The sequence below is a fragment of the Gallinula chloropus genome (genome assembly GCF_964237585.1).
Source record: "Gallinula chloropus genome assembly, chromosome: 3".
Taxonomy (NCBI): domain Eukaryota; kingdom Metazoa; phylum Chordata; class Aves; order Gruiformes; family Rallidae; genus Gallinula; species Gallinula chloropus.
The window spans coordinates 7613700-7640530 of record NC_140087.1 but is presented as its reverse complement, the minus strand read 5'-3'; the positions used below and the strand labels follow the sequence as shown (position 1 = coordinate 7640530).

The following is a 26831-nucleotide window of genomic DNA, read 5'->3' as shown; positions in this document are numbered from 1 at the left end:
TTTGTAATTTAAGCAACTAAGAAAACACTGCATTTTCTAGTAAGACGAAGACTAATAGTCAAGGTTACAGACTCATTGGGAGGGCAGAGTTTTGATTGAAGGTCCTAACTACAGGTTTACTCCAATGTTGTGCTTCTTCGGAGCCCCCAAGCGTTTATGGAGACATATTTCAAGTCTAGGAATTGTTGAGTTAGGGTCACAGTCCAGAAGTTTCACATCCAAATCCCAGAGGGAAGTAATAAAGGCATCCTTTAAGGAATCTTCTCTGATGTTAAGACCTGAGAAGCATGGAGGCGAGCCTAAAGAAAGGTAGAGAGGGAAAAGAGAATAATTTAAAAACTAAAACAACACTTTAAAGAGCATTTTTCAAACTAGCAGTTTAGTAAGCTTAAAAGGCATAAGAGGTTATATTTCATCTTAATTAAATGGGAGCTTTCAAGACAAAATTCTAAACAACTGGGATTTTAAAATATAAATCAAGTTTTTGAAAGGAGAAAAAAAAATAGCCCACCCAGAAACAAATAACAACACCCCCTCCCAAACCCATAAAACATCATTCCCTTTCACTGTGTCTTCCATTATAAAGCCTTTGCCAGTAGGAAGAAGAGTGGATGCCTGTGTTTCACTGACATTTCTGACGTTCAGGGCCAGACAACACTTAAGACAATACATCATTTCAATATACAGCTGTTGAACAGAGTCGAGAAGGCGACTCAGTCACCAGTTACTTTACAGTTTAAATAAAAGGTTGTTGCCCTGAGGCTCGAATGTACTGAACAGTGCTGACAAAATTTGCCAGAATTGGAACGTGGCTGCTCAGAATCAGTTTCTCAGTGTAAGAAAGAGAAAGCTTAAGAAACATAAATCCCATCTGACACTCAGCTGAAAGCTGCTAAGGTCTTAAAACGTTACAATGCCCAAAGTGAAACATGTGGATAAGATTTATAAAAATGCCAACAGCTGAAACATACAAGTTGCTCAGGGCTGTATTTTGAATATAGAAAGTTCCAAGTACGTTCACAAAGCAGAATACACCATTTCCAGTGTCGAAGCTGAGGAGATGAGACACTGGATTGTTACCCCTCGGTATCTGTGTGCTTTGTTCTTTAAATATTAAAGCTGATGGACACTACATAGTCTTCACAAAGTTGCAACATGAAGCCCTGAACAGAACTTTGCATTATGAATGATTTCTAAGTACCTTATATGCCCACAATAAGTTATTTAGGAGAAAATATCCTCAGAAAAAAAAAAGAGAGCCTAATCTACATGTGCAAATGGCTGCAAGCTTCATAAAAGACTCAGAAGTTGTCAGTTACATCAAGGTGGCATGCATTTACATGCAGAACCTTTTTAGTATTGATATCCTGTGATTATTCAATGCAGAGAATACGCAGAAAGTAGCAGGTAACAACAAGAAAATTGAAAAGATAATAAAAATGTCACCATGCAATCCCATATGCCTTTCTGTATTAGAAAAAAAGATGTGGATTCTCTTAAATTTTCTTAGAAACTCTTTTCTGAAATACTTACAGTTTTCTCTTCCGGTGAGAGTACACCATCTACAGCCACTATCTGGTACTGCTTTTCTTTTAGACTGCCCACAAATTTCCGAAGAAGTTTGAGACTAGTGCCATCACTGTTTGGTTTCAGCAGTTTCTGCATTTCTTGGGAAGGACATCCCGGGTCGAACAAAAGCAAACATAAGGTTCTGTTCTTCTTCTCTTCTATTCCAACAATAGTGCGGCTGTGACCTAATTTCAAAATGGACTGTCAGCCTTTTAGAAACACAGGACACACATCCCATTTACTTCCTCTTAGCATATTACTTATGAGAGATGTTGCTTGAAATTTAACGAGGTAGACACGAATAAAGAGTAGATGGCAAAAGTTGAGATGTCAACCACACCCAGCTCTTCCATCCAATAAATATACAAATTTCAGTATTGCTCCTACTAAATAAATGAAAATACAACAGGAAATAAGCTCACACCTTCAATTAAATGAAAGAGGAATGAAAAATGTTGCCCTGAATTGAAGCAGATTTAAAAAAAGACAGAGAATAGTAAGAAAGCAGCATGCTGTGATACTGACCTTGGTGTTGCAAGTAGATAGGTGGTTTGGAAGTACACACAACCTTTGCACCACCTTCACTGTCTGTAGAATAGTAACGTAAAACCCACTCAAATAAACGAGGGTGTGTACCCGTAGGGCCAGTGGGTTTGTGAAAGTCAATGATTTGACACCTACAGAACACGCAGAATGAAAACAACAATAACATTTCAAGCAGGTTGGTTGTTAAAACAGTTTTTTTACCTCTCAGCCCTTTCCTCCTGCACCAAGAATGTTTTGTAAACACTGCAACTCCAATCTTCAAGTGGTCATTACCACTTCTTTAAATTACAGGAGTAAGGAACACATAATTACAAAGCAATGCAACATATGCTGTTCAAAACTGGGAAATCTATTCTGTTACAAAGAAAAACTCCACTCTGTTCAGTTGTACAAGAACTTGTGAAGCTTGAAAAAACTGCAATGTCTGATTTTTTTTGTATAAGTGATACATGTACACTAGACAATCCAATTAACAGCTTTCAGAACGATGTGAGTGAATAGCTGAAATTCAGATTCTTCTTGAGAAGGCACTCCTAGAGAAATTAAGTTTTTAATCAATGTTTGATTTTATGCAGCATAATTCTTCACCAAGTCTCAATGTTCTAAGCAGTTATGCAATTTATGTACCTGCATAAGTAGTTACACAGCTTTATCCTGCACTGAATCAGATCTGCTGGTTAAATTTAAAGACACTAAGGTGGCTTTGCAATTGCACAGCTGGCAATTCGGCCCTTTAATGGTACAGCACTCAAACCAGCACTTCAAAATAATAACAACAACTAAGCAATATTTACTTTATCCTGAGACTGGTTAACAGTGAATAAATTTCACATGCTCCTATCCACGCTCTGGAGCCATGTAATCTGTTGTTGAAGTGAGATGCCCCACGAGGATCAAAGCCTTCTCTCCAGGCATCTTCAATCATGGACTGAACCTTTGGTATACTAGGAATTAGTGTAGTATCTGGAAAAGAGAAGCTTTTGAATTGTGGTTACAGCTACTGAAACAGCCTAGTAAAAACATGCACATTCTTTTATACAAGGCAATTAAACGTTACAAAGACACACCAAACAACCTAAAGGTAAAACTTCAAGCACATTCACCCCTCTGATTCTTTCCACAGTAGGCTGCAGTGGTATGTCAAGCATTTAATACAGGTGGCATTGACCTAGTAAGCCTTGCTGCGTAAATGAAAAGGTAAAACATCAGTCAGTAGGTTGTCATCTGATATACTTGAAACAAATAGGCAGTGTCTTGTTTAATACCTCTCAAGCAGTCGTTATACGAGCTGTTTTGCAACAGTGAGGAAAGGAGCATTTGGAAGTTCCTGTAACCACAACCCCAGCCTCTGTCACCCAAAGATGAGTGGAAGTGATCTACTCCTGCTGAAAGCCATACTCGCCTCACGTCTTTGTTTTCATTCTGGTAGTACTTGCATAATGCTTCAATAACTCCTAAAATAAAACAAAACATAACATTCATCTGTAAAATGAACTACAAAGTTTGTCAGAAAAAGATTATTTCCCCAGCTTGGAACAGATACAGATTAAGAGAAGTTATTTTAAAACTTCTAAGTCATCCTACTCTACACCTACTTCAAATCATAAAACCAGTAGACATCATGCCCATTTAATTTTGATGGTCTCTGATGAATTTATGGACTATGAAGCTTCCAAAATTCAACCTATTTTTCCACTGCTGCTACACAGTGAGTATTTTAACTTAAACACCTTGGACTACATTACAACCTGTGATATGCACAGGAACTATTACAATGAAACAGGAAAAGTAATGTCACCAATAAAGCATCTGTATGCCACTGCCACCTCCAGTACAACATCCCCTTAAAAACATGGAAATACTCATGCATATTATACAACCCCTTTATTCCCCCCCAATTATTTTCTTCTGGAGAAACTAAGACAAGAAAAAGAATAGCTTAGAATTTGAGAATGACTACAAATATTTTTTGAAAATTCACTTTTTCCAATATTCATAGGATATTGAAAAAGAAGAAAAAATTAGTGGGGAGAAGGAAAGGGGGGCAAAAAAGAGAAGAAAAAAAGTTCTTAGGTTAGAATACAAATTAGTAATCTAGCAAGCTCTACTTTTCTTATTAGTTTAGGACTACAATGGTACAGGTTGATTTAGAAAATAAGGATTAGAACTAGGGTGCAACCAATATTAACTATCCAGTTGCATGCTTTGTTAAAGACAGGTTTGGTCACTACAACCTAGCACAGTCTTAGGTGTCCAATTTCAGCATTTTTACCTGAGGTCTTTGTTTTCCCATCATCTATGCCAAAAGCTAAACACTCCATCATGTCAGTCTTTCTCTTGTGATATTCAAAAGGCTGCATCCTTCCTCTATCAACTTCCCTTTCCATGTTCTTTAGGAATTGCTGTTTGTAGCCTCCAGAATTATCCAAGCCATACTGTCTCTGTTAGGGATGAAACACTCATTTCATTCATTTTTTCTTTAAATTCACCTTGAGTGATTTTGAGAAGCTGCATGCACGATTGGAAACTTTGAAAACCAGTGAACAGTGATGCATAAAACCTTCAGATTTGTATTTCAGAGCTGAAGGCCAAGCTTTGCTCCTGAACAGAAATGTGGGAGTAGGAAAGCCACACCTGGAAGAGCAGGCACATTCCTCTGCTGCCTCTTGAGCAGCCAGCCATTGGCACAGAGGTGGGCAATGGCCAGGGGAAGTAGCTGGAGTGGGAAGTGAGCTACGGGACTGTGAGGCAGGAAAGGGAAGCAGAACCTGGCCCCATCCTGAGCCAGCATGACACAAAGCAGCAGAGCCAAGTGGTTCCAGGCAGGCATGCCCAGCACCCCTGCCAGGATGGGGGGTGCTGAGCGCTCGCGTTCGCACTGCACCACAACCTCAACGCACTTTGTCTGACTACACAGGTCTGACCTGACATGGCCATTCCAGCCCTTTCAAGTTCTAAGGCATTCAGGTCCTAATGGCACAAATGCTCAAAATTTTACCATTTACAAGTATTACTGTACCTGCAGCTTTTGAAATTCTTCCCTCTCTCGCTTCTCTTCTTCTGATCTCTGCCGTTCGTCTTCTTCAGTTTGGAGCTGTTGAGCCAGTTCTAGGTCTCTTATGCTTCCACCTATCCAGGAATAACATCTGGAATAACATCTCCTCTTTCAAGGAGAGAGGACTTGATCGGGAGACTAACAATGCTTTGATGGATCGTTCATTCATATTCTTCTCAAAGCAGACATACATAAACAACTGGGCATTAGCGTTAGGAGATGCATCCCACGCTATTCTGAACTATTAGCAACAAACACTGGACAGGACCAATTGCATTCAGTTTATCAAGACTCAGACTCTCTACTAGGACACAGTTTATGGAGAGTTACAGGAGCAATTACTTTGCAAATAAGACATGTACCTCTACTCTTTGTTTACCATGTTTCACTTCACTGTTAGCAAGAAGTCCCAGTTTCTTGAACCACACACTTACCAGCTTCTAGGATCACTGCCAGCAGTCTTACAACAAAGCAACAAAAAAAATTCAGGATCAGAGAAGTGGATACAGAATCTCTTAGGATTTTGTTAGCCATGCTAATGAATCAAACTCATTTTGATTCATTTACTTTCTTGCTATAGCTAATCAATCAGCACAAGCCTTTAGAGAAAAGAATTGAGAAAAAAAAACTGAAGTTCATCACACTGGACATGCATGTCAATCTTCTATAGAGCTAAAAAAATATATCTAATATGGCTGTCTTTTAAACATTTTTTCATTTTAAGTTTTAGTTTTGGTTAACATACAGTGCATGTGCTTAGCAAACATGCATAGACAATTATTTCTTTTAGTATGTGTAATTTAAAACAACACTTGGGCAAGGGATAGGGCTCACTATTAACTATGTTAACCTCCTTATGTAAGTGTCCAGTTCTCCAGTTAAATAAGGAAATATTTAGTTTAAATTTTCTCTGTGATTCTATACCACAACATGCAAATACTAGTTAATGCTTTATAAAGTATTATGAAGCCTGTATCCCTTCACATACCTTCCACAAAGCTCTGTTCCTCTAAGTGCAAATCCACATGCTCTTCAAGAATCTGAATGTTTGCACAGGTAAGACTGCACATCGGACATTCGTACAGCTGCTCACCACTTCCTGTGTCTGAAAAAGAACAGCAGCTTCCTGAGTGATGCAACTCCTGTCTCCTGTGAGAATCACCTCCCTAAGGTATAGGCAGTCTAAAGGAAATACACAGTAATGAAGTTTGTGTTGCTATTGAGAACTCCTGGTGAATTGTAAACAGCCATTGCTCTCTTCATCATTTAAGAATTGTTATCTAAACACCTGAGAATTTAAGGACACATTTTCCTTCTTTCTATTAATCAAGTTTTGCCCCAATTAACTTCTAGATCTCAACTTGCTATGATAACATTTGTATTCAGGAATTATTTGTCTGAAATACCAAATCATTAATGACACAATGTTCAATCCCAAGACCTGGATTCTTTAAAAATAGGGGTTTTTTCTTTAAAATCACAGATTATGCAGTGTGAAGCATTACACTGCTACATTCTGCATCCTCCTCATCATTTATCTTTATCAGTAGCTTCTGTGCTGGTTTTGGCTGGGATAGAACATTTCCTTCATAGCAGTTAGCATGGGGCGACGGTTTGGATTTGTGCTGGAAAGTGGTAATACAGGGGTGTTTTTGTCACTGCTGCATTCACACAGAGCCAAGGCCTTTGCTGCTCCTCACCCCACCAGCGAGGAGGCTAGGGGTGTGCAAGAAGCTGGGAGGGGACACAGTTGGGACAGCTGGCCTAAGGGATATTTCAGACCATATGATGTTATGCTCAGTGTGAAGCAGTGAATGAGTTCCTTGCTTCTCTTTGCTTGCGTGCATGGCTTTTGCTTTACTTATTAAACCATGTTTACCTCAACCCACAGATTTTCTCAGTTTTACTTTCTGATTCTCTTTCCCACCCCACTGAGGGGCATTAAGCAAGTGGCTGTGTGGTACTTACTTGCCAGGACAGCTTGCTACATCAAGAATGCTAGTCTTCTAAGAGAATTATCCACCAGCAAAGATGCAATTACCAGGTTTCTGAGACAGCTACCAGCAGCTTTGGGCAGTTAGAATAAAATTCTAACCATGCTTAAGACAAAACAGAGTATTCAAATAAATAACTATTTTCCTCACTCCAACTTTATCTCCCAAAACATCCCTGTGGCCTCAAAACCAGCGTTTCTGAATGCTTTGGTGCTGGGTCTTTCCTAAGTCACTACTTCAAACTGAAAACTATCTCTCCCTAACAAGCACGACAGCCACTTTACAGGGTCTTGTTAAAGTGCACCCTCAGCAAGTTTGCAGATGACACAAAGCTGAGTGGTGTGGTTGACACAATAGAAGGAAAGGAAGCCATCCAGAGGGATCATGACTGGCTGGAAAGGTGGGCCCGGGTGAACCTAATGAGGTTCAACACTGCAAAGTGTAAGGTCTTGCACTTGGGCTGGAGGAATCCTAGGTATAGTAGAGACTGGGAGAAGAGCTCCTTGAGAGTAGCCATGGCTTGAAGGATCTGGAGTGTCTGACAGACAAGAAACTTAACATGAGCCAGCAGTGTGCTCTTGCAGCTCAGGTGGCCAGTGGTATCTTGGGTTCTATCAGAAGAGGGGTGGCCAGCAGGGACAGGGAGGTGATTGTCCCTCTCTACTCTGCCCTCATGAGGGCCCATCTGGAGTCCTGTGTCCAGATCTGGGGCCCCCAATACCAGAAAGATGTGGAACTGTTGGAGAGGGTTCAGAAGAGGCCACAAAGGTGATTAGAGTGCTGGAGTACCTCCCCTATGAGGAGAGGCTGAGGGAGCTGGGCTTGTTCAGCCTGGTGAAGAGAAGGCTGCGGGGGGACCTCATTGCAGCCTGTCAATGCCTGAAGGGAGCATATAAACAAGCAGGGAATCAACTTGTTAAACAGATAGACAAGGGGTAATGGATTGAAGCTGAAGGACAGAAGGTTTAGATTAGATATTAGTGAGATGTTCTTTACAGAGAGAGTGGTGAGGGGCTGGAACAGGCTGCCCAGAGAGGGTGTAGATTCCCCATCCCTGGAGGTGTTCAAGGCCAGGTTGGATGAGGCCCTGGGCGACCTTGTGTAGCTCCAGGCCTGGAGGATGGTGTCCCTGCCTGTGGCAGGGGGGTTGGAGATCTGTGATCCTTGGGGTCCCTTCCAAACGAGACTATTCTATTATTCTGTGATAAGACCCCCAAGAGATAAACACAAGCTCTTACGACTGAACGTGCCAAACAGAGAGGTGTTTTTTACCTAACATACAAAAGCTTTAGAACTCATTTTCGTTGACACAGACGGTGCATTCTGGGCACACAAGACACTGCAGGTTTGGCCGCGTTAGTGTTTTCAGTGCCGCTCTGGAGCGCTGCTCAAACGACGCCCCCAGTCGCTATCACGTGCTGCCCCTCCCCAAGGGACACTTCGCCGCCGCCGCCCCCTGTTCGTACCCCGACCGGTCCCGGAGCCCAACCAGCTGCCCCGGCCGGGATGAGAGCACAGCGGAGGCAGCGCCCCCGGCACGGCGCAGTCGCGCCCGGGCGGTCAGTCCCTGGCCGCAGCGCGGTTCTCCGCTCCCCGCCCGGGATGCCACGGCCAGCCCCAGCCTCCGCAGGCTCTAGACGCGACGTCCCGTTCCCCACCTCTCGCCGCCGCCGCTCCTCACCTGCGCCCGAGGGACCCAGCAGGTGCCCGTGCCGCGCCCTGACGTGCGCCTCCAGCTCCCGCCCCGCCGCCACGCCGCAGAAAGGGCACTCGGGCAGCCCCACGGCGACCTCGGGTCGGCGGGCGCCCGGCGGTCCCGGCTCCGGGCGGGCAGCCTCGGCGCGCCGCCGGCGCTCGTCAGAACCCAGGGAGGCGGCGGCCCCGCAGAACGGGCAGCGGGGCCGGTCGCTCAGACGAGCGCGCCGCCCCGCCGCCGCCGCCGCCGCCTCGGCTGACAGCGCCCGCCCGCAGCCGTCGCACACCAGCATCGCGCCGCCGGCCGTTACCCTCCCCGACCGGGAAACGAAACCCGCCGGCCGCTCGTCGCCCGCTGCCTGCCGGGAACTGTCGTTTCCTTGCCCGGGGCGGGTGCCCGGCGCGCGCGCAGAGCCCGCTGGGAGCCGGCAGCCCCGCCCCCCCCCGGCTAGTGCGGCGCGCGGCGGGGCGGCGGCCGCCATCTTAACCCGCGGTCTGGCGCTGCGCTCCGGAGCGGAGTGGGGGGTGTTCGCGCTTGGAGGGCGGCGGGCGCCGCGCGTCTTCGCTTCGATGGGTAAGGGCGGAGGGGTGCAACGAGCCGGTGCGCGGGGGAAGGGGGCGGAGGGGACGGCGGCGGGATTGCGCGCCCCCTCCGGTGCGGGCTGCCGTGCCCCTTGCCGTGAGGCTCCCAGCACAGGCCGGTCTCCTGCCCGCTCGGGAGCGGCTGGGGGTAGCGGGGCGTTTCCGCGGGCGGCAGCTGGGTCCGCACCGGGCGGGGGGTGTTCGGTGCTGGGACGGAGCCGTCTTCCCGCCCTGCTCTGTGCCGCTTCCTCAGAGAGCTGCAGTCCTCCCGCTTCATTGCCGTCTGCCCCCTCCTTCAGGGCGGCGAGCTTCGCTAGGCTGTCTTTGTGCCCGGGGGGGTGTGGGGTGTGTTCTCTCGGGTAAGCAGCGGGTGAGGGGGCTTGCGGTCCGGCTCGGCTCTGCTCAAGGGTCTCAGCCGGTGCGAAGCCGGAGGGCGCCGTCTGGGAGCCCGTGCGGCCTCCCCCGCCCTGCCAGTCGGGGAGGGGGCGGTGGTACAGCGAGGCGCGGTGTTTAGGGAGCCTTATGTAGGCAGGGAGGAAAAGAACTGCTGGTAGGATAGGGCTTAGTCTAGGCACAACAAGTGGGCGAGACGCAGGATGTGGTGGGTGGAGGGTTAAAGCGAGCGTAGCTTTGTAAAGCAGAAGTACAGACTTCATTGGATCCACATGCAGAAGTGTTGAGCCTGTCACAGACCAGGGACCCCCAGTCTTTTTGCCCCTGTGAAGCTGTAAGTTCGTAAGCTTTTCTATCTGAAAACACGTTTGATGAGAGCTTCATCCCAGTTATGTTTCTGTAACTCTTCAATACAGCTGGTGGAAACTGGGTTAGTTTGAATGCTGCTTCTCTTGTTTGGTTCATTGCTTGTCCTGACAGTTTCACTGGCACAACTAAGTTAGCAAAGCATGAATGATGAAGGAAGTGGTGATGTTCTAGGACTAGACAAGTCAGAACTTTTGTTAGAAACGTGATCTTCTTAAATTGCACCTCAAAAGTTACATGACAATTACGTAGAAAATTGGTTCAGATGGTGGCACACTTGGCGTGGTCCAGAGATGGCAGTAGTTTACTAAGGCTCTTGTGAAGTAAACGTGTGTGGGTGAAAACAGGCTGACTGACGACTCCTTAGGGTGTTTTGTTGATGTCAGCCTAAGTGTGTGTACCATTTTCCTCTCCCGGCTTTTGTTTATTGCTCAACAGTCCTTGGTACTGCTGATAGAAAAAAAATAAATAGCCTCAGCATGGGGATTATGATGGAGAATTGTGCACAGCTCAGGAATTGTAGTTTGGATATTTTTATTTATGTTTTCTTTTTGTAGAAGAAGAGTTCCAGACAAGTCAGAACTTGTGTAAAGTCTTAAATCATATATTTGACAGCTATTTCTCAGATGAAGCTACAGTTTCAGCTTTGAAAGTTAGCGCTGTGCTATTAACAACCTTCTTCAGTCAGTTAGTTTGATCATGTCAGTGACGGAATCATGTTTTATCACTCTTATCTTTTCACAACTCATATGCCTGAAATGACAGGCAGATCCTAATCAATCAGAAAGAGTTTTTAATTAGAACGGCTTAAAATTGAAAAGAGTATGCCTCTCTGGGTGCTCCTGACCCCTCAATTCACTTTTCTGCAGGTTGCTTTTTTTTTCTATACAGTTTAGAAGTAAACACAGCATAACCTTTAGATCCTGTGTTAAGCTAGCAAGGTGGGCATCTTAGAGACAATGCAGTAAGATATTAGATGAAGCAGCAATTACTGCAGGTTTTCTTCCTGGATTTGTCCTTATTTTTAATGCATTTAATGCCTCCTTTATGCGAGGAGGAAGCAAATTCCTTTACTTGCTGGCAAAAGTAGTAATTTAGCAGTGTAACTTAATGCTTTTGCTTTTTGTTTTCCATCTTGCTCCTAAGTTCTTTTTGCACTAGCTTGTGCCCTTCTGTGAAGTATCAGATCCCTGAGGTGATCTGTAGTTTAACCTGCAGTTTAGAAATGCCTGTCAAGGCAAAGATTGTTCTCAAGATTTCTACCTTAGAGATTTCTGTTCATGAACTGGGTGTTGCAGGCATTTCCAGGAATACATAGCTGCTGCTGTAAATACTTTTATAGTACAAGGGATAGCATGTTTGCCTTGCCAGGTTTGGCTTTTTGGAATAAATTTTTCTTTTTTTAATAGACAACATGGCAAGCCCGGGTAAAGATAACTTCAGAATGAAGAGCTATAAGAATAATGCACTTAATCCCCAAGAAATGCGCAGACGGAGAGAGGAGGAAGGAATCCAGCTCCGGAAACAGAAAAGGGAAGAACAGGTGAGTGCTTGGTGAGTTCTTAACTGTTAAGTGCTTGTGAAGCTACCTTCAGATACCTGAAAGGAGTTGAGCAGACTCCTCCTGTGAAGCAGAATGCAGAGTGCCAGGTTGAATGCGCTTTTTTCTGTGCAATCTTGCAGGGAGCACCAGGTACTTCTCAACAGGATAATAAAAAAACCCCAACAGAAGCACTCCTAAGTCGCTAGAGCACACAGAGCAGAGAAACTGTCTTCAGTTTAATCCTTAGTCTAGGTTTAAATGTTTAAGACTGGGCTGAAAAGATATTTTTATTTCTGGTAGAAACTTTGCGTTCTCTTCCTTCTAATGGCACAACCTTGGCCCAAACTCTGGAAGTGGGTTATTTTCATTGTTGCAGCCATACTTCAAATTGCCAGAGATCTTTTCTCCTGTGACTTAGTAAAGTGGCTACTGATTAATTATCCCTGAACTATTACATATAACGTTTGCATTTGTCCTCATAGAATTTTTAGTGATGAGAGTATGTGGAGCACTGCATTATTTAATGGTTTGTGGTAGGTCTGTTTCCCTGAATGTTTAGTAGTTTCTTGCCAGGAAAGTGAGGAATGTAGTTTGTGTTTCTGCTTGGTCTAAAGTAGCTGAATTTGTCTCCCATAACCTAGAGAGTGTCCCAGGCACTGATCTACAGTCTTCTCTGAGGTGGGAATGCTTACCCTTCTCCTGGGAAAGTGGTGCTACTGCATGGAAAAAGAATTTAAATTAGTTGGGCCAGAGAGGTAAGAGTAAGAAGCAGTATGATACTGGAGCATTTACCTGTGAACGGGTAACTGCACTGCAGTTCCTGCTGAATCTTTTGTTTGTGCATTTTGTTGTAAATACTCCCTAGATAAATGATGAAAATAATGTTTCCTCTCCCATACTGGCTGCCATAATAATGAGAATACTGTTACATTCTCCTGAATTTATTGGATTGGTTTGGTGGTTTTTGGCTTTTTGTGAACGGGGGAGAACAAGTTTGTGTGGGGAGATGAGACTGCTTTTGCTCCAGAAGAAATTAAAACTGGCAGATAGACTGTGATCCCAAACAAAACCAGCTTATACATTTCAACCAAGAGCTTCTTCTGTATTGTTGTTGAGTGCTAGAAAGAATGGCCAGTCTTTCCAAAAGAAGAATGTTGTTTCTTCTTCCTTTGTGGGTTTAAGTTGAGTTAAACTGGTTATATACGTGATTCTGCAGTTGTTTTGTGTCCAGGATCATGTAAAACCCAGAAGTGCATTTGAACAATAGAGATAATGCCTTGTTTTAGGTCCTTGATTGAAATATGGGTAGATGTAAACATGGAGTTGCTTCTGCAGTTCTGGGTGGTATGTACAGTAGCAGAGATACAGGTGTCAAAGGACTGTCAGGATTTATTAGGCTTCATTATTATGCTTGCAGGTGAAATCTTAGTGGACTGAGATTCTAGCATCTATTTTTAAAGATAACTAGCATAATATTCTTGAATTGTTAACTACAGTAGTGAAGTGGAGTACTGGATTAATGATAAAAAATTTGGTTTGGTTTCTGGAAGAAAACAGGCTGCTGTAAGTGTTTTGTCATTTCAGAAAATGAAGAGGCACTCATTAAACGTGGCTCATTAAATACTACAGGGCAGATAGGTATTTTGAGTGTAGGCAGTGCATGCAACCAATTTTAAAGTGATTTTTTGACATAGAGAATGTTTAACGTTACTTAATTTGAAAGGTCACCTTGATGCTATGCTATTTTTTTTTTATCCAACTATAGTAAAATGATGTTCTGGTTTTAAAACTTCTGCAACTGTGTATGAAATACAGGTGCTGTTTAATTGACATGCAAAGAAAGTGTATAGATCTTAACCCTCTCTGGAAGGGAGGAATACAGCGTGCTGAAACGCAAAACATCGACTCAGTGTTGATACTAACATAAAGCAAAAAAGTAGCTTGTAGAATGCTGTTTCCTGCTTAAAATAAATGATAATTATGAGGAATAGAAAACCAAAGAAAAAGAAGATCAAGATCTTTTTACTCTGTATGTGGAAAAATGTATGGGTCTTTGCTAATTAGAAAGAATGTCAGCGTCTCTGAAGTTCTGCAGGACAGTTAATCAAGCTACAGGTACAGTAGCGTTTCATTGCTGTTCTTTAAACTTTCATGTAGGCTTCTATTTGCATGGAGTAGTAGGAAGGTGAGTAGTTGAAATGCTTTGATTGGTGATGGTGAAAGCATTTCTTCAAGTGTATGTCATCTGTACCCACTCTGTGGTAAGTTCTAATGTCCCCTCCCAAAATCTCTTCCTTGGTTTAGCTCTTCAAACGCCGAAACGTTTCTCTCCCGGGAAGTGAAGAATCTATGGTAGAAAGTCCGATTCAGGATCCCGATGTCAGCTCTACTGTACCTATTCCAGAGGTAATTACTTCAGAGCGTGTTTAGAGTGTTACCTGTGAATGTGTGTAGCACTAGGCTTAAATCCTTTTTTAAATGCTTCTGGTTTTAGGAAGAAGTTATTACAGTAGATATGGTGCAGATGATTTTCTCAGATGATCCTGATCAGCAGCTCACAGCAACCCAGAAATTCAGAAAATTGCTATCTAAAGGTACGTAAATGTTGCCTGATTATCTTTGGTTTGTTTGTTTCTTCTGTGGTGGTGTTAGGAATTTTAGTTACAGAGTCAGTTAACTTTCAGTTTTCTACTCTAAAATAGAGCTTGCTGAAACTTCTAGTTTATAGATAAACTGTGCCAAATCTGTTCAGACCTAATGGCTAAATACAGAAAGCTTTGCTATTCTAATGTTAAGTCCTTCAGACCAAGTAACAAAAGCAATGATATTTTGATTGAAGTGTCCAGAGCAGTAACTAACTGCACACTAACATTATGTACAGTGTTTGCTGCAGTGAGTAGTGATTCAGTTTCTGATTCTCATTGTGTATTTGAGGGGAGAAAAATTACATGGCTGCCAAAATACAGCTGTAAGACCAGCAGTCTTAAATTAGTGCTGGTATTTGTATAGCATTATAGGTCAAGGCATGCTTGGTCATTTAAAATAGTATCTAGTAATTACTCCTGCACTGAGCAGTGTTTTGTAATGAGTTACTCACATACCAGTGGATAATAGTATGTGTTATGTAATAGTGTGTTTACTAAATTGTAGCACTTCATGGAGATGATCCTGCACTCTGCAACTCTTTAGCTCTTTTAATTAAGATTAAAATGATTGAATGCTAAAAGCTATCATAAGAACCAGGAATCATATTCATCTTCTGTGTCATACTGAAAAAGTAACTTATCTGGGTTTTTTGTTAGACTTACACAAATATGTTTGGTTTTATCCCCTAGAGCCTAATCCACCTATAGATGAAGTAATACAAAAACCAGGAGTAGTACAGAGATTTGTGAAGTTTCTGGAGAGGAGTGAGAATTACACACTGCAAGTGAGTTTGACTGGTGCAAGTGAGTTTGGCTGGTAATGATGGGGGCTTGGAATGGGATTAGAAACAGTCTAAAACAGCTTTGAAGAGCATGTGAGACTTTTATTTAAAATATCCGAATTTAATTATTTTTAACCACCAAAGTGTAACTTTTAGTTGTCTAGAATGTCAGTTATTGCCACTAAAATTGTGACTTCGCTCCTGTGAATTTCATAGTAGTCTTTAGGGTTGTGTGTTCAGCTGGTCATATACCTGGGTGTTAAAAGCAGAATGTGCTCAACAGTTCCCAGAGTGGTATTAGGATGTGAGCAAAACCTGGTTTTGTTTGTGTTGAGTGTAATGTAGTACTTTTCAGTTAAAGTCTTAGAAAAGAATAAAAAAAAAAAACCCACAGGAAACTGAAAAGCTTATCTAAAACCCTTTTAGAAAAACTTTGAAAAATACAGAACTACTGTTAAGAGTGTCCAGCTCTCTCTACTTGTATTAGCCCATGGAATGGCACTCGGGCCTTGTCTAAATTCATACTGGAAGATTTAACTTAAGAGTAGAAAGAAGAGATTTCTACTAATTAATAGAGATTTGAAATCATCTATACAGTTATCACTGCTAAAAAAACAAAAGCTAAGAATATTTTAGACACTGGAGATGCTGTTTAAATAGAGATTTTTGCAATGCCAATTATCGTATAGAAAGTACAATGATACTCATAATTGCCTTTCAGTGGAAAGGAAAAAAGCTGTAAAAAAACCCTCTGCAACTCTCATGTCAAACTGTTTTTCATTGCTTTAAGCTTTGCTGGTTTCACATGGTCCTGTTTGTGCTCCTCAACAGTTTGAAGCAGCTTGGGCATTGACGAATATAGCGTCTGGAACTTTTCTACACACCAAAGTTGTAATTGAAACTGGAGCTGTTCCAATTTTTATTAAGTTGCTTAGTTCAGAACATGAAGATGTACAGGAGCAGGTAACTGTTTCCTTGGGGTGTTCTGTAACTACTTAAAATTAATTTAGGAATGTCTTTTTTGGGGAGGGTGTATTTAGAGAGGCTGAGAGCCCCATTTTCCTACTAGCCTATTGATGTGGCTCCAGGAAAATAAAAATTCATCTTTCAGGTTTCTTTGAACCTGATTTTTATTTCATCTGTTACACAGAGCAAATGTAACTACTGAGAAGATTGAGTGTGTTCTTTTTATTGAAAAGCACATGAAACCATTTATATTTTTATAGTAGAAGACTTTCTTTCCTTGAAAGGATTTAAGTGTAGGTAATTGATTTTATGCATGTTCACCAAAAAATGCAATATAGAAATCAGTAGTCTTCTGCAATTTTGTATTTGGAATCATACTGCTTTTTTAATTCTATAGTATTTGCTGTAAAATTTATATAGGTGATTTGTAAGAGTTGATTTGCAAGCATGTGTAAAGTAACTTGGATGCTTTGCTTTTTAAGGCAGTGTGGGCTCTTGGTAACATTGCTGGTGATAATGCAGAATGCAGAGACTTTGTTTTAAACTGTGGAATATTACCACCCCTCCTGGAGTAAGTATTGTACATGAATGCTATAACTATAGTTCACAGGTATAGATAACTGTAAGCCTCAACATAAATTTTATTTTAAAAGAACATAAGCTGTCTTGCTAAATTTAAAAAAAAAATAACTAATTATATTGCTATGAGACTAGTGTTTTGATTAGCTGATCTTTATGCATATCTTTAATCCATGACTGGAAGCTTTCCAGTGTTGCAAAAGGACAGCAGTGTTATTTCACAGTGTGCTGATTTTGGTTGGGTAGAGTTGCTTTTCTTTGTGCTACCTTGTTATTATGGGGGCTGTGTTTTGTATTTTATCAAGCTTTAAAACATTTGCAAAATAGCTTAAAATAATAGATTAGAATGTAATTGCCTTTTTGGTGATGATGCTTATTAATTTCATTCACGGAATGTAAACATCCAAGTTAATTCACGGGAGGGCTGCATCTTCAAGCTCTTTCAGAAGACACTCAGAAAAGATCAGTTGAATGATTTGTCACACCAGCAGTGGTGTAATTTATGTGTGAATGCTGGGAATGAGATCTCCATGCAAAATAATCTATTCAGTTTAAGTTGATTCTAAGAAAATATTTGCAGCATCTAAACTATGAAGAGAAATAAATTTGAAATAGTGCCCAATAATAGGGTTTCTTTTCCTGATTTATTGTTGCTGATAATAGACATAAAGAGACTTAACCTTTTTTATAAGAAATTATTATTTCTTTCTTTGTTGTCTCTCTGACAGACTGTTAACAAATTCAAATCGTCTTACAACAACTAGAAATGCAGTATGGGCTCTCTCAAATCTCTGTAGAGGAAAGAACCCACCTCCAGACTTCAGTAAGGTATAATAAAGTGCTCATTTTGAGACACGGAAAAGCTTAACATGATAAATGTTTGTTGTGTGTTGTAGCCCATTGATCCTTTGAATCAGAAGACAGAGTAAATTTTACCTCTTTAATGTAATCACACGGTCTTGTTTATCTGTTACATCTGCAGAAAATCCTCTATTTTGATGCCTTTCAATGATAAATTCTTAGGAACTTGAAATTGTAGCTAATAAAATGCAGAGTCATTCACTAGTACAAAATGATGTAAAAAATAATACATTCAGCATTATACTCCTTGGGTGCTGTATTTCCTCTAGACCTGTTTCACAGGATGTATGTTACGATTGAAGCTTTTTAAAAAATACTATTTTTTGTTATTGCAAGTGCATGCTGCAGGAGTGAAATTTTTAGTTTTCTGCTCTGTAAGATAGTTAAATCACACTGTGGTGACAGAGTGATTTGCCTGTGCGCTCTCCCCTTCACTGCCTCCTCTCCAGTATGTGGTTATAATGACAGTAAGACTTAGAGGCTAGTAGGAGTATTAGCTCTTTATTTTCAGTATGAAATTATTTTTTGGTAAGGTTAATGACATTAAAAGATGGAACTGAACATTTGGTAATGTTCAGTTAAATGATCATTAAAGATAATCTGGAGAGCATTACATGCCTTCAAACTTAGCTCACGGGGTAGTAATTACTCTTTTATTGCTACTTAATTCTTGGAGAGATGTTAACAAAAAAGGGGTGAATTTCAGATGGCAATTAATGGATCACCTTGCAGTTGCTCTGCTTAAGTTATATCCTTCACCAGTTTTTTTCCGGTAGGAAGAAAATCCATCAAGATTTCATACTGCTTAAAAGTTTTAACTTCAGTGGAAAAGGATCCTTGTAGGCATCCAGCTGCTAATAAGAATAGTTCCTTTGCTTTTTGATCTTTGCAATAGCACCAGTTGGACATGTAAAGGATGCTGAATTGCCTAACTGATGTGAGATAAAGAATTAAGTTGTACAAAGAATATGAAATTCCCAAGACGTGCAGCTGAAACGTGTCAGGTTTTGAGTGGTGTTAAGATGGTCTAGTTTGTCTGGCTTTGCCTGTGTGGAACTTGTTGGAGATGAAGGCCAGAGACTACAGTTGCAGTGAGAACTGAAGTCAGCCATTGCATGTTTGATTTGGTTGAGTCCTCTGTGAATTTCTTTGTAGTAAAGTACTAGTAAGTTGACTATTACAAATAACCTCTGGTACTCCTATAAAGACTGCAATAGCAGTACTTAGAAATTCTAATTCTGTTCCTTGTGTGATTTTAAAAAAACTATCAATAATTCCTGTTTATCTGTAAAAACAGGTGGGTTTTGCCTAAGCTGAACAATTATATACCTAATATAATGCTTCTAACACATCAGCTGTGAATCAGAATTTATCCAATCTGCCAGTTTGAATTTGAAATCTGATTTAATCAGTGCTCCACCCAGGTTCTGATTCGTTAATGAGCTCATGTGCTTTGGCAGTAAATAGTTTTGCCCCTTTATGCCTTTCCAGCTTGCACTCCGAAGCCTGAAAAATATGAAACTCCTAATTTCCTGTAATACTTTTCTTTAACCTAGGTGGCTCCTTGCTTAAATGTTTTATCAAGACTGTTGTTTAGCAGTGACCCGGATGTATTAGCAGATGCTTGCTGGGCCCTCTCTTACCTTTCTGATGGTCCCAATGATAAAATTCAAGCTGTTATTGATTCTGGAGTGTGTCGAAGATTGGTAGAGCTGCTTATGTAAGTCTTTGCCAAATAAATGTCTTTATATTGTTAATATCAATGAATTTGAATTGAACTACTTTTTTCTCACCTCATATGAATTTATTTTGTGAGGAAGATGAATTCAGTCAGAAATCTAAGTTGCTAGGTTGCTTGGTTCCTGGGATTTTTACTGACATGGGCAGTGAAAAGTTTTCTCCAAAGTGTTCCAGTTTAATCTAGGATTTAATTTACATGGAGGAATGGAAAGGTGAAGACTAGAGACTTTCAAATTTTGTTTCTTACCTTCCTAGGAGATGTAGGTGCACTGCAAGACAGTTCTTAGACTCATGACGTTCAGAGGCAGGCGTGTGCCATTTCTGAACTGTTCCAGTATATTTGCTTTATGGTTCATTATTTTCCTAGAAAGGGAGACTAAATCCCTGTGTTCACATGAGTTCAGAGTAGGTGAGGGATAGCAGTTCCCAGCACTGACAGCTCAGCACAGTTCCCCATGAAAAGCTCATTTGTATAGCTGTCAGTAGAGGGTGAGACGGCTTTGTCTTCTATAGAAGCTTTAGGACAATGGAGTAGACTTCCTTCCTCCACACTTCATGCAGTTGAATACTGAAATGCTGTCTTCATGTACTGTCTTCTGGGGTTATTGACTTAAAAAAGGAGGAAGTTCACTTACAAAGGAGGGCTACCAAGTTGTAGTGTACAGTCCTTTTGTGTATGGAACCTGCATCATTCAGTAGCCAGAGTATTGTATTCAATAATACTTGAGCTTCATAAAATAAATCTATGGATACATAGATTGCTTCAGATTGTTTTGTTCCAGAGATGCCCTTTTCTTAAATAAGCAATTAATTTCTAGTCTTGCAGTTGCCAAATGTGGTTAAATAGAGGGAGAGGGGCAGTAGTTTCTATAACTAAAAATTTAGCACATCAAGTAGACACTACACTGAAAATGTGAAGTTATGCTTTAACTCTTGGTAATATCAAGTGATGTAATATCTCTCTCCAGGCATAATGATTACAAGGTGGTATCCCCTGCATTAAGAGCAGTTGGAAATATTGTTACTGGGGATGACATCCAAACACAGGTAAGACAAGTTGATTTATTGGCAGGCAGAAATTTTCTGAAAATTAATTGTGACAAAGTACATGTCAAAATAGTACAGAACCTACAGGTTCTGGACAAATGCATATTATTAATGACAGTTCAGACTGTTGTAAACATTTCAGTTACTGCAAGAATGAACATTTTCTTTACAGGATTGCATGTAGTAGATTGTTTCTTTCCTGTATGGTACTTTGAATATTGCTTCCCATTCACTGTGAAAATAGCTCTCTTTTGTGCTGCTTTTTTTTTTTTTTCTCCTCAGTGGAGGTTCAATTATTTATTATTGTTCCTTTTTAAGTTTTCAAATGCAGTTAAAGTTTTCACTTGTAAGCAATGATTGTACTTGATTTGTCCATGAATTTGTATGTGATAGAACAAATTGCATCAGTGAGACTAAAGATTTGGTCTTAAATTTTAGGCAGTGGAATTGAGTTTGAAGCAATGCAGGAAATACTAAGGCAGGTCATGCTGTAAAGAAGAATATGTCTAAAGGCTGGCAGAACTAGTGTAAAGGAAAAAACAGGAAAGAGATTAATTTCATAGTTTGCTGTAAGCCCCATAGGAGTGGATTTTGCTAAGGAATTAAATAGAAAATACCTGTGTCTCAAAGAAATCAACAAATTACACACATTACGAACTTACACTGCTCAGTTATTCATGTTCTAGCCTTAAGGAGCTTTGTTAAGTCTTGCAGGTGTCAGTCTTCTGGTCTGAACCTAATTGAAGGCAGATTCTTTCAAAATGCTGGACTTTCTATTCACACTATACAGCACTGAACACTTCAGTTTTGGAGGATGTTACCTATGATACTCTGTGTAATATGAATGCCTTGAAAAAATCTTTTGAAGTTATCTCTAAAGTACTTATGTGTGTGTGTGTATGTGTCTTGCACAAGCCAATATATAAAAATGGATATTGTACAACCCAATTTTCAATTCTGAAATTATTTTAGGTGATTCTAAACTGCTCTGCGTTACCCTGTCTCTTGCACTTGCTTAGTAGTCCCAAGGAGTCTATTAGAAAAGAAGCATGCTGGACTGTTTCTAATATTACTGCAGGAAACAGAGCTCAGATTCAGGTAAAACCTGTGGATTTGTTACTTGGATGGTTTTGTTTTCATTTCACTGGTTCACTTGATTCTCCAAGATGCACAATATTTTCAAGTAGCTAGTACATTGACTCTGTATTGTTTGTTGTAGTCCTGTCTGTAATTAGCTTCATCTAAATGCTTTCTTCTAAATTTTGCAGTATTTTTATAAATAACTTCATAAAACAATATTTAAAAAATAGGTGTTATTGTTTGTGTTAGAGAAACTGGTGAAGTTCTCTCAGGGATTTGATACTTTGGAGACAAATGAAAGGATACTTAATAGTCTCCAAGATCTGATATCAGCAGCTGTTAGTTTTCCCTGTGGGAGCATCATCTACTGGTATATTCTCTTTAATTGTGTTCTGTAGTGTAAAATATACATGTTAAAGTTCTAAGCAGTTTTTCTTTTTTTGAAAGTTGAAACAAAATATCTTGCACAAATGAGTCCAGTGAGAAGTGGACAGTTCTACCAGTTTGGAAGTGTTTAACAGTTTGCATGGCTAAAAATCCAGTGTGATGTCACCAATACTGAGTTCTATTCTTGTAGAAGCTACTAAATCCTGACTATTGGTCCAGGTGTCTGGAGTTACCTGAAAAAAGGTTCTGCTCAACAGAAACGAGAATTCTGAGTCAGAGTCCACATTTCAGCATGATTCCCCCCCTCCACCCCCCTTCTGCTTCAATCAGGATGAAAATGTTACATCTTGCTGTCATCTGATGTCTCTGATTATAGACATAGTCTTTCTGTGGAGACTAAAAACCTGAGTAACATGGACAAAAGTGAAGTTCTGTTCTTGATCTCCAGTCCAGAACCTCAGGTTTTGTGTTGTGAAATGGGTCTGTCCGATAAGCACTGTTGTGGCTGACAGACGTTAACACAGGAGCGTGCTGCAGTGTGCTGCTGGAGTAGTTCTCGGATTCAGTTGAGCAATCCTCAAGAGGTGCCTTCTAACATTAGTGGTATTAGGGAGATTTGTGTATACTAAATCTTTTTTTTATTGTAAAATATTATTTAATCTCTTAGGCTGTTATAGATGCAAATATTTTTCCAATATTGATTGAAATTCTTCAAAAAGCTGAATTTCGCACCAGAAAAGAAGCGGCATGGGCCATAACTAATGCAACATCAGGAGGAACCCCCGAGCAGATTAGGTAAGTTTGGATGTTACTATTGTGTCTAAGTATCTTCTCTAAGAATTTTTAATTTCTGCATTTGAATTCTGACAAACACAGAAAAAAATCTTGAACACAACTGTAATTCCTCAAAACTCACTATACAGAGACTGAAAATATAGAAATTCAGAATAATAGTGAAAAATATGCATTAGACTTAAATTGACTAACACTGCCTCATTTCAGTGGTATTTCACCTAAAGCATTACCAGGGTTGTTTTCCAGAGGTGATGCTATACTGTCAAACCCAACTGGAACCATTAATCAACAGTTCCATTGTTTGAAAAAGGAAAACTTGAGGAGAGCTGTTGAGAGAGCTCTTTTAGCACATTTGGAGATCTGGTGTGATAAGTTCATACTTATTTATTCTTAAAGTAAACAATCCTGGTTTTCTTATAGCTGTTAAGTGTTTTCAGAGGTAAGGAAATTCTGCTGGAGGGTCTTTTGCTGCTATTTTGATTTTTTGCATAATGTGACATCTTAAAATTTAGCGTATTCTAAAGAAATTTTAATTCAGGATCTTCAAATAGTAAATGTGCATGTAATACCCTAAAAGTAGCTACAAATACGTTACCTATGTCATGAAGTTTTAGCCCTCCTGGTGTCCTCAGGGTGCTGCTGTCTAACTGCATAATAATTTAAAGCCACTAAACAAACTATATTTAAGCAGCCTTTTGATGCAGGCAAACATTAGTGTGTTCATCTCACTTCATTCTCGTGTGCTAGAAACAAGGACACAGGTTTTGACTTCCGATAGTTCACACAATTTTGGGCAGAATTGGAAAAGGGAATGTGTTACATGGAATTCTGGGGGGGCTTTTGTATTTACAGTTACATCCTTCTCTTTATAGTAGGCCATGCCAATAGCTGAATGGACTGCTAGTGTGCACCATGTTAGTGCAGAGCAGTGCCCAGTGTTCTTACCTGTCTCTAATATGTTTGCTCAGTATTTTTGCCACTACAAAATTTCAAATGCCTAAGAGAAGACATTGCTAAGATAAACTTTTCCTCCTTTATTCACTTCAAGATCGTAAGTGAAAAGGAGTTGCAAAGACTGCAAATTCCGCACTCCAGTTAGGAATATGGACGTGGAATTTTCTTGCTGGGATTAATTAATCTGAAATTGAATAAATACTCAAGCTTATCTTTGTGGTGTTGCATGTTTTAGGGGTGGGTATTTTTTGTTGCTGCAATTTTAGCCACTTTCTCAAGCAAAGCTAAGAACTAATAGTAATAGACTGATATGTCAAAATAAACATGCTGGATTTTCAGTCCTCCTTTTCTCTCCCACCCCCCTCTCTTTTTTTTTTTCTGCTGTTTTACAGGTATTTGGTAGCATTAGGATGTACCAAGCCTCTTTGTGACCTCCTGACTGTGATGGATTCAAAAATAGTACAGGTGGCTCTAAATGGACTTGAAAATATTCTGCGCCTTGGAGAACAAGAGTCTAAGCAAAATGGAATGGGCATTAATCCTTACTGTGCCCTTATAGAGGAAGCATATGGTAAGAAATTCCTTCTTGTACAACTGCATACCTGAGCATTTCAGGCTGTGAAACCATTGTGAAATCTGTAGGTAGGCTTAGGATAAGAATTACTTAAGGCATAAGTAGACATTAAAGTATTATAAATTAAGTAATGTGAGGTGGTGGGAAAAGTGGTTAAATGCAAAAAAAAAAAAAAAGGCTGATTATCCACCCTCGTTGTTTGGCCTCTATAAGTGTTTGTATGAGCTCTTCCCTAATCCAATTTATGTGGAAACTGAATTATCTTAAATAGCTAAAACAGAGTTTTGAATTAACCAGACTGACCACCAAGTACCTAATTCTGTCGGCAAAGCAGAGGTTATGTCCTCTAGCTTACAAATGATAAGCCTTTGGAAAGGTACATCTTCAGATCTTAAAGTCTGAGAAATGGTACCAGACTGTGCTTGGTGACAGCTCTGTAATAAGGGGTGGAATTCAGAGTCGGTGAGGACTGAAACAGGAAAAGAAATGCAATAGGGATACTGGAAATTGCTACAGCAGTTTCATGGTATGCTAGTGCAATACAGATTCTGTTTCTTTGTGGACTTGGCATATTTTTTGGAGATACTTCGGACTCCTCTTCCTCCTGAGTTGAATTGATGTTATTTAGCATAGTTTTAAAACTAGTTTAGATAGCAGAAAATGCTGCAGAAAATAAAGATGAAAAAATGAGGAACTAGTGATACTGGATGAACAGATAGGATTTGAGATTGCATTTTTATTTGTCTAAGTAGTCCCACTGTACTCTTTAAGCTGTTTCCCTTTGACTTTTGTCGTTCATTGAAGTAACTAGGTTTTGTAAATGTTATCTTTTGAATTTAGGACTTGATAAAATTGAATTTCTTCAGAGACATGAAAACCAAGAGATCTACCAGAAGGCTTTTGAACTCATAGAACATTATTTCGGTGTCGAAGAAGAGGACTCCAGTATTGCACCGCAGGTGGATGAAAGTCAGCAGCAGTTTGTGTTTCAGCAGCAGGAGGCTCCAATGGAGGGGTTTCAGCTGTAACCTACTGAAGTGATGACAAGCATAAAATGTAAACACTTAGGGGTTTGGTTTGGTTTTGGCTTTTTCTTTTTTCCCAAGAGGTCTTTTCCTTTATGGCCAAAGTTAGAGGAGAAGTCGGGTATGTTCTGCAGAAATAGATGAAGCAGCAGCTCGTGCACTTTTGTATATTGTGTTAGATACGACTGTTCCCTTGTTTTGTATTTGTGTTTTTCATTATCTCATGTACAGAAAACAACTGTGAGTAATCTTGTCTCAAGTAAAGCATTAAATGTGATTTAACAAGAACTGTTAAGCTACAACTTGGTAGGATTTTAAGTAGTGGTCCTGAATTTTTCATGTAGTCTCAAACTGCATATCAGCAATACAGTTACTGACAGTTGCATTTTTGGCAGTAGGCTTGACTTGCCCAGTCTCTATCAAATCTACCTCTTGTATTGAAGCGAAAACGTTGCTTCAGAACTAAGGCATGAAATAAAGATGAGCCTGTAAGAAGCTGAATTGGAATGTGAAAAATATTTATTTAACTTGTGAAAGTTTTTATGCATTACTTACTTTACAATGCATCCTTGGAATTTATTTATAAAATATATTTAAAGACATAATAGACATACATATATAATGCTAATTACCTAATATAATATTGAATATACGATAAAGCTTTTTCTTGAGTTCTGAGGGAAGAGGACTGTTTTGGAGGACAAACTCCAATGGGAATCAGCAGAGAGCTCGCTGGTCACTTGTTTTTGGCTCTGTAATTAAAGCTGCTAAATGGCATTAAAAGTCAGCCGCAAATACAGTACGTAGCAGTGGAAGCAGTTGCTGTAGTTGCCACAGGAATGATGTGTTTGAGTGACAGGGATCACCAAGCAGATGGTTTACAGCTGGCTCCTGTCAAAATGTGGTACCACCACTTTAGTTTGAGAAATGTTGCAGTGTTTGCCTTTCTGGTGCAGTAGCTTCTTAAAAGTTTATACAGTAGGTGTTGGGGTTTTTTTGACCAAATATGCTACAGCCACTTGAGCACTTCTTTAAGTTAACTAACTGTTCTCCTTTGGTAAGATGATAGAAATACTGCAGTAAAGAATGAATAGTGAATTGCTCCTTTCCAGTTGAAGGAAAAGTTTGTTGTACTGTAAATAGCATTAAGTATGTGGACACCAAAACTAACTAGAAGTTATTGTTGTCTAAATATTTAGGCTGTACAATATACAGTGTTTTCTGTTAAACACTAAAAGAAATAGAATTCTGATATTTGCATTAACAACTTTGATTACAGAAGGATGTATGCTCTGCTTTGACTTGCATATAGGTAGTGTTTCTGGTGTACTAGTAATATATCTCAGTTGGAGAAGTTAATACTTTGGGTTTAACTCTGAAGTATGATTATTTTTTATTACTTGTAGTTAGTTAATGTATTAACATCCAACTCCTGGGTTAAGTGAAATCCTTGACATATATGGCAGCATTTCATGCTTCATAGAAAGCTGCGATTTCAACTTAAAATGACTTACCCCATGGCACTGTGCTTGTCACTAAACAATATTCTGATGCACTGAAAAATACAGGTTGAAGGTGGTATCACTCGCAGTACCATTCTATATTTAGACATTTTTTTTACATGCAAGTTAAGATTCTAAGATGTTTCACTTT

General features: G+C 40.2%; 2 protein-coding genes across 4 annotated transcripts; one reads left to right on the top strand and one right to left on the bottom strand.

Annotated features, from left to right (window-relative positions):
* Positions 1-161: 161 nt before the first annotated feature.
* Positions 162-9152, bottom strand: ZUP1 (zinc finger containing ubiquitin peptidase 1; the record flags this gene model as incomplete). Its single annotated transcript, XM_084261770.1, has 9 exons — positions 162-299; positions 1534-1754; positions 2095-2246; positions 2910-3078; positions 3381-3569; positions 4388-4556; positions 5135-5244; positions 6159-6275; positions 8846-9152. The coding sequence occupies 9 exons, from the start codon at positions 9150-9152 to the stop codon at positions 252-254; spliced, it is 1482 nt and encodes a 493-aa protein (XP_084117896.1). The 3' UTR covers positions 162-251.
* A 2462-nt stretch (positions 9153-11614) lies between these two features.
* On the top strand, positions 11615-25672 carry KPNA5 (karyopherin subunit alpha 5; the record flags this gene model as incomplete). Of its 3 annotated transcripts, none has more annotated exons than XM_084261317.1 (13): positions 11615-11743; positions 14048-14134; positions 14238-14337; positions 15079-15173; positions 16002-16133; positions 16619-16707; positions 17444-17543; positions 19133-19296; positions 20285-20363; positions 21336-21461; positions 22498-22625; positions 23972-24150; positions 24994-25672. In XM_084261317.1, the coding sequence occupies 13 exons, from the start codon at positions 11615-11617 to the stop codon at positions 25179-25181; spliced, it is 1596 nt and encodes a 531-aa protein (XP_084117443.1). In that variant the 3' UTR covers positions 25182-25672. The 3 variants fall into 3 exon arrangements, with proteins under 3 accessions (XP_084117443.1, XP_084117441.1, XP_084117442.1); XM_084261315.1 differs by having other exon boundaries at positions 14048-14149; XM_084261316.1 differs by having other exon boundaries at positions 14048-14165; positions 14242-14337.
* Positions 25673-26831: the final 1159 nt, after the last annotated feature.